The sequence below is a fragment of the Salvelinus sp. IW2-2015 genome, unplaced genomic scaffold, assembly GCF_002910315.2.
Source record: "Salvelinus sp. IW2-2015 unplaced genomic scaffold, ASM291031v2 Un_scaffold3695, whole genome shotgun sequence".
NCBI lineage: Eukaryota > Metazoa > Chordata > Actinopteri > Salmoniformes > Salmonidae > Salvelinus > Salvelinus sp. IW2-2015.
The window spans coordinates 8,935-13,579 of NW_019944972.1; the positions used below are offsets into that span (position 1 = coordinate 8,935).

Genomic DNA, 4,645 nt, shown 5'->3' on the forward strand with positions numbered 1-4,645 from the left:
GTTTTTCATCTGTGGCCTGTCCTGCAGGTGATGTGTGTGGTGCTGTGGCATGTGTGTGTATGGACTAGATGCTGTGTTGTGTTGTGTGTGTGTGTGCTGTGTGTGTGTGTGTGTGTTGGTGTGTGTGTGTGTGTGTGTGTTGTGTAAACAGGCGTAGATTGATACGTCTCGGTGGAAGAGCAGAGCTGTCTTGGACTATCCTGTTCTTCTAGAAAAGCTTTATCTCTCCCTCTTTCACTTTTGCTAAAATAGAAAATATAGGCTACTGATGGTGCCTTGAATACCGGTTTCTTTCATTTAATGTTCATGTTATGGGGATTTTTATATAAAGGAAATTTGTCTTTTGTGTCTGTTGAAAATTAAAGATTACTGACAGAGCCATAAGAAAATATTGCTTTATTTATCTGATCATATTGGAATATATTTGTTAGGTTTTCAGTAGGTTCAATTAGGTTCACTAGACTATATGCGTCATTTAAAATTTTTTCAATGAACATTCGAACAGTCCGGCCCTCGGCTTGTAGCTAAATTTTTTATTTGGCCCTCCGTCCATTTGACTTTGACACCCCTGCTTTACAGTAATAATTTTGATCATTACTTTACATTACAAACAGCTGTTGACACTAGAGACTAACTGGCTGTATGTCAGATTTACTACGACGTATCATTATTATTATTATTATTATTATTATTATTATCCATGAAGGATTCACAGCATCACACATTACATTTTGTCTTAAACCTGTTAGATATAATAGGACGATTGCATTAACGTAGCTAGGTAACCTCGACAATTACTCTAAACTACACAATTATCTTGGATACAAGGACAGCAAAGACAACTATGTAGCTAGCTAACACTACGCTAATCAAGTCGTTCCGTTGTAATGTAAGTTTCTACAGTGCTGCTATTCGGTAGAAGTTGGCTAGCTAGCAGTGTTAGCTAGCAGTGTTGACTAGGTAGGAGAACGGCAGCGTGGCGGACGAAAATAGCTGGCTAGCTAACCGATAATTACTCTAAACTACACTACTCTAAACTACACAATTATCTTAGATACAAAGATAGCAAAGACAACTATGTAGCTAGCTAACACTACACTAATCAAGTCGTTCCGTTGTAATGTAATCGTTTCTACAGTGCTGCTATTCGGTGGCTAGCTGGCTAGCTAGCAGTGTTGACTACGTTACGTTACGTTAGGACGAAAATAGCTGGCTAGCGAACCTCAATAATTACTCTAAACTACACAATTATCTTTGATACAAAGACGGCTATGAGAGGGCCATGAGCAGTATCTAGTAATGCTGTCTACTGTTATGAGAGGGTCATGAGCAGTATCTAGTAATGCTGTCTACTGTTATGAGAGGGCCATGAGCAGTATCTAGTAATGCTGTCTACTGTTATGAGAGGGCCATGAGCAGTACCTAGTAATGCTGTCTACTGTTATGAGAGGGCCATGAGCGTATCTAGTAATGCTGTCTACTGTTATGAGAGGGCCATGAGCAGTACCTAGTAATGCTGTCTACTGTTATGAGAGGGCCATGAGCAGTATCTAGTAATGCTGTCTACTGTTGTGAGAGGGCCATGAGCAGTATCTAGTAATGTTGTCTACTGTTATGAGAGGGCCATGAGCAGTACCTAGTAATGTTGTCTACTGTTATGAGAGGGCCATGAGCAGTACCTAGTAATGCTGTCTACTGTTATGAGAGGGCCATGAGCAGTATCTAGTAATGTTGTCTACTGTTATGAGAGGGCATGAGCAGTATCTAGTAATGCTGTCTACTGTTATGAAGGGCCATGAGCAGTATCTAGTAATGCTGTCTACTGTTATGAGAGGGCCATGAGCAGTATCTAGTAATGCTGTCTACTGTTATGAGAGGGCATGAGCAGTATCTAGTAATGTTGTTCTACTGTTATGAGAGGGCCATGAGCAGTATCTAGTAATGCTGTCTACTGTTATGAGAGGCCCATGAGCATATCTAGTAATGCTGTCTACTGTTATGAGAGGACGTGAGCAGTATCTAGTAATGCTGTCTACTGTTATGAGAGGGCCATGAGCAGTATCTAGTAATGTTGTCTACTGTTATGAGAGGGCCATGAGCAGTATCTAGTAATGTTGTCTACTGTTATGAGAGGGCCATGAGCAGTATCTAGTAATGCTGTCTACTGTTATGAGAGGTCATGAGCAGTATCTAGTAATGTTGTCTACTGTTATGAGAGGGCCATGAGCAGTATCTAGTAATGTTGTCTACTGTTATGAGAGGGCCATGAGCAGTATCTAGTAATGCTGTCTACTGTTATGAGAGGGCCATGAGCAGTACCTAGTAATGCTGTCTACTGTTATGAGAGGGCCATGAGCAGTATCTAGTAATGCTGTCTACTGTTATGAGAGGGCCCCCATCTCTATACATCTCTGCTCTCCTCTTCCTCCTCCCTTCCTCTCCTCTCTTCTCTCATCTTGCTTCTCTCCTCCTCTCTTCTCTCCTATCTCTTCTCCTCTTCCTACTTCCCCCTTTTCTCTCTTCTTGCCACTTCTTATCCCCTTTTCTTATCTCTTCTCATACTCTGTCCTCTCCTCCTCTTCTCTTCTCTCCTAACCTCTCCTTCCTCTCCTCTCTCCTCAACCTTTCTTTTCCTCAGATCTCCTCTCCTCTGCTCCCTCTACCTCTCCTCATCTCTCCTGTGCTTGCCATGGCCATGGATTTCGAGAGGACAACAAAGGGCGCAGCTACAAGCCAGAGAATAATGAGAGGCGATGATGGCAACCACCATCACAAGAAACTACAGCGACAGCAACATTAGCAAGGCATTAGCTACAGTGAGTAGCAAGGCATTAGCTACAGTGACAGTAGCAAGGCCATTAGCTACAGTGACAGTAGCAAGGCCATTAGCTACAGTGACAGTAGCAGGGCCATTTGCAATATGTCTTCTGGATCTTGTTGTGTGTCATATGGGAACTGTTCATACTGTATTGGATAAGGTATGTGTTTAGGATACATGCCATGTTTATGTCCAACTATCATACTGTAGTGTACACACACACACACACACACACACACACACACACACAACACACACACACACACACACACACACACACACACACACACACAACACACACACACACTTTCCCTCCAGTGTTCCCATGTCCTTATTAAAGAGTGCATACTGTATGTTTGGGGAATGCTGTGTGACCCATTACATTACTACAGAGCAGGTGTCGTTTCCATTCACTTCTGACAGGGATCGACTGACATGAAAACAGATCATATTAAACACTTTAAATATGAGTGAAACCTTTTGCCAGATTGGTGCTCTGAACCCATGCCCTAAATAACTTTACTAACTGACAATATAGTTTGACTTTACTAACTGACAATATAGTCTGACTTTACTAACAGACAATATAGTTTGACTTTACTAACTGACAATATAGTCTGACTTTACTAACCGACAATATAGTCTGACTTTACTAACTGACAATATAGTTTGACTTTACTAACTGACAATATAGTCTGACTTTACTAACTGACAATATAGTTTTGACTTTACTAACAGACAATATAGTCTGACTTTACTAACTGACAATATAGTCTGACTTTACTAACAGACAATATAGTCTGACTTTACATGCAATATAGTTTGATTTACTAACTGACAATATAGTCTGACTTTACTAACAGACAATATAGTCTGACTTTACTAACAGACAATATAGTCTGACTTTACTAACTGACAATATAGTTTGACTTTACTAACTGACAATATAGTCTGACTTTACTAACAGACATATAGTCTGACTTTACTAAACTGACAATATAGTCTGACTTTACTAACTCAAATATAGTTTGAGTTTACTAACCGACAATATAGTTTGACTTTACTAACTGACAATATAGTTTGACTTTACTAACCGACAATATAGTTTGACTTTACTAACTGCAATATAGTTTGACTTTACTAACTGACAATTAGTTTGACTTTACTAACAGACAATATAGTCTGACTTTACTAACTGACAATATAGTTTGACTTTACTAACTGACAATATAGTTTGACTTTACTAACCGACAATATAGTTTGACTTTACTAACTGACAATATAGTTTGACTTTACTAAACAGACAATATAGTCTGACTTTACTAACAGACAATATAGTCTGACTTTACTAACCGACAATATAGTTTGAGTTTACTAACAGACAATATAGTTTGACTTTACTAACAGACAATATAGTTTTGACTTTACTAACTGACAATATAGTTTGACTTTACTAACTGACAATATAGTTTGAGTTTTACTAACTGACAATATAGTTTGACTTTACTAACTGAACAATATAGTTTGACTTTACTAACTGACAATATAGTTTGAGTTTACTAAACAGACAATATGTTTGACTTTAAAAAACTAACTGACAATATAGTTTGACTTTAAAACTAACTGACAATATAGTTTTGACTTTACTAACTGACAATATAGTTTGACTTTACTAATGACAATATAGTTTGACTTTATACTAAACTGACAATATAGTTTGACTTTACTAACTGACAATATAGTTTGATCTTTACTAACTGACAATATAGTTTGACTTTACTAACTGACAATATAGTTTGACTTTACTAACTGACAATATAGTTTGAC

General features: G+C 38.2%; 1 protein-coding gene across 1 annotated transcript in view; it reads left to right on the forward strand.

Annotated features, from left to right (window-relative positions):
- Positions 1-2,757, forward strand: part of LOC139025988 (platelet glycoprotein Ib alpha chain-like) — a gene marked incomplete at its 5' end in the record, with an annotated part of 7,712 nt that extends 4,955 nt beyond the window's left edge. The window contains one exon of the mRNA XM_070441264.1: positions 2,639-2,757. Within this exon, the coding sequence (XP_070297365.1) occupies positions 2,639-2,757 (119 nt within the window). The remainder of the gene's footprint in view (positions 1-2,638) is intronic.
- Positions 2,758-4,645: the final 1,888 nt, after the last annotated feature.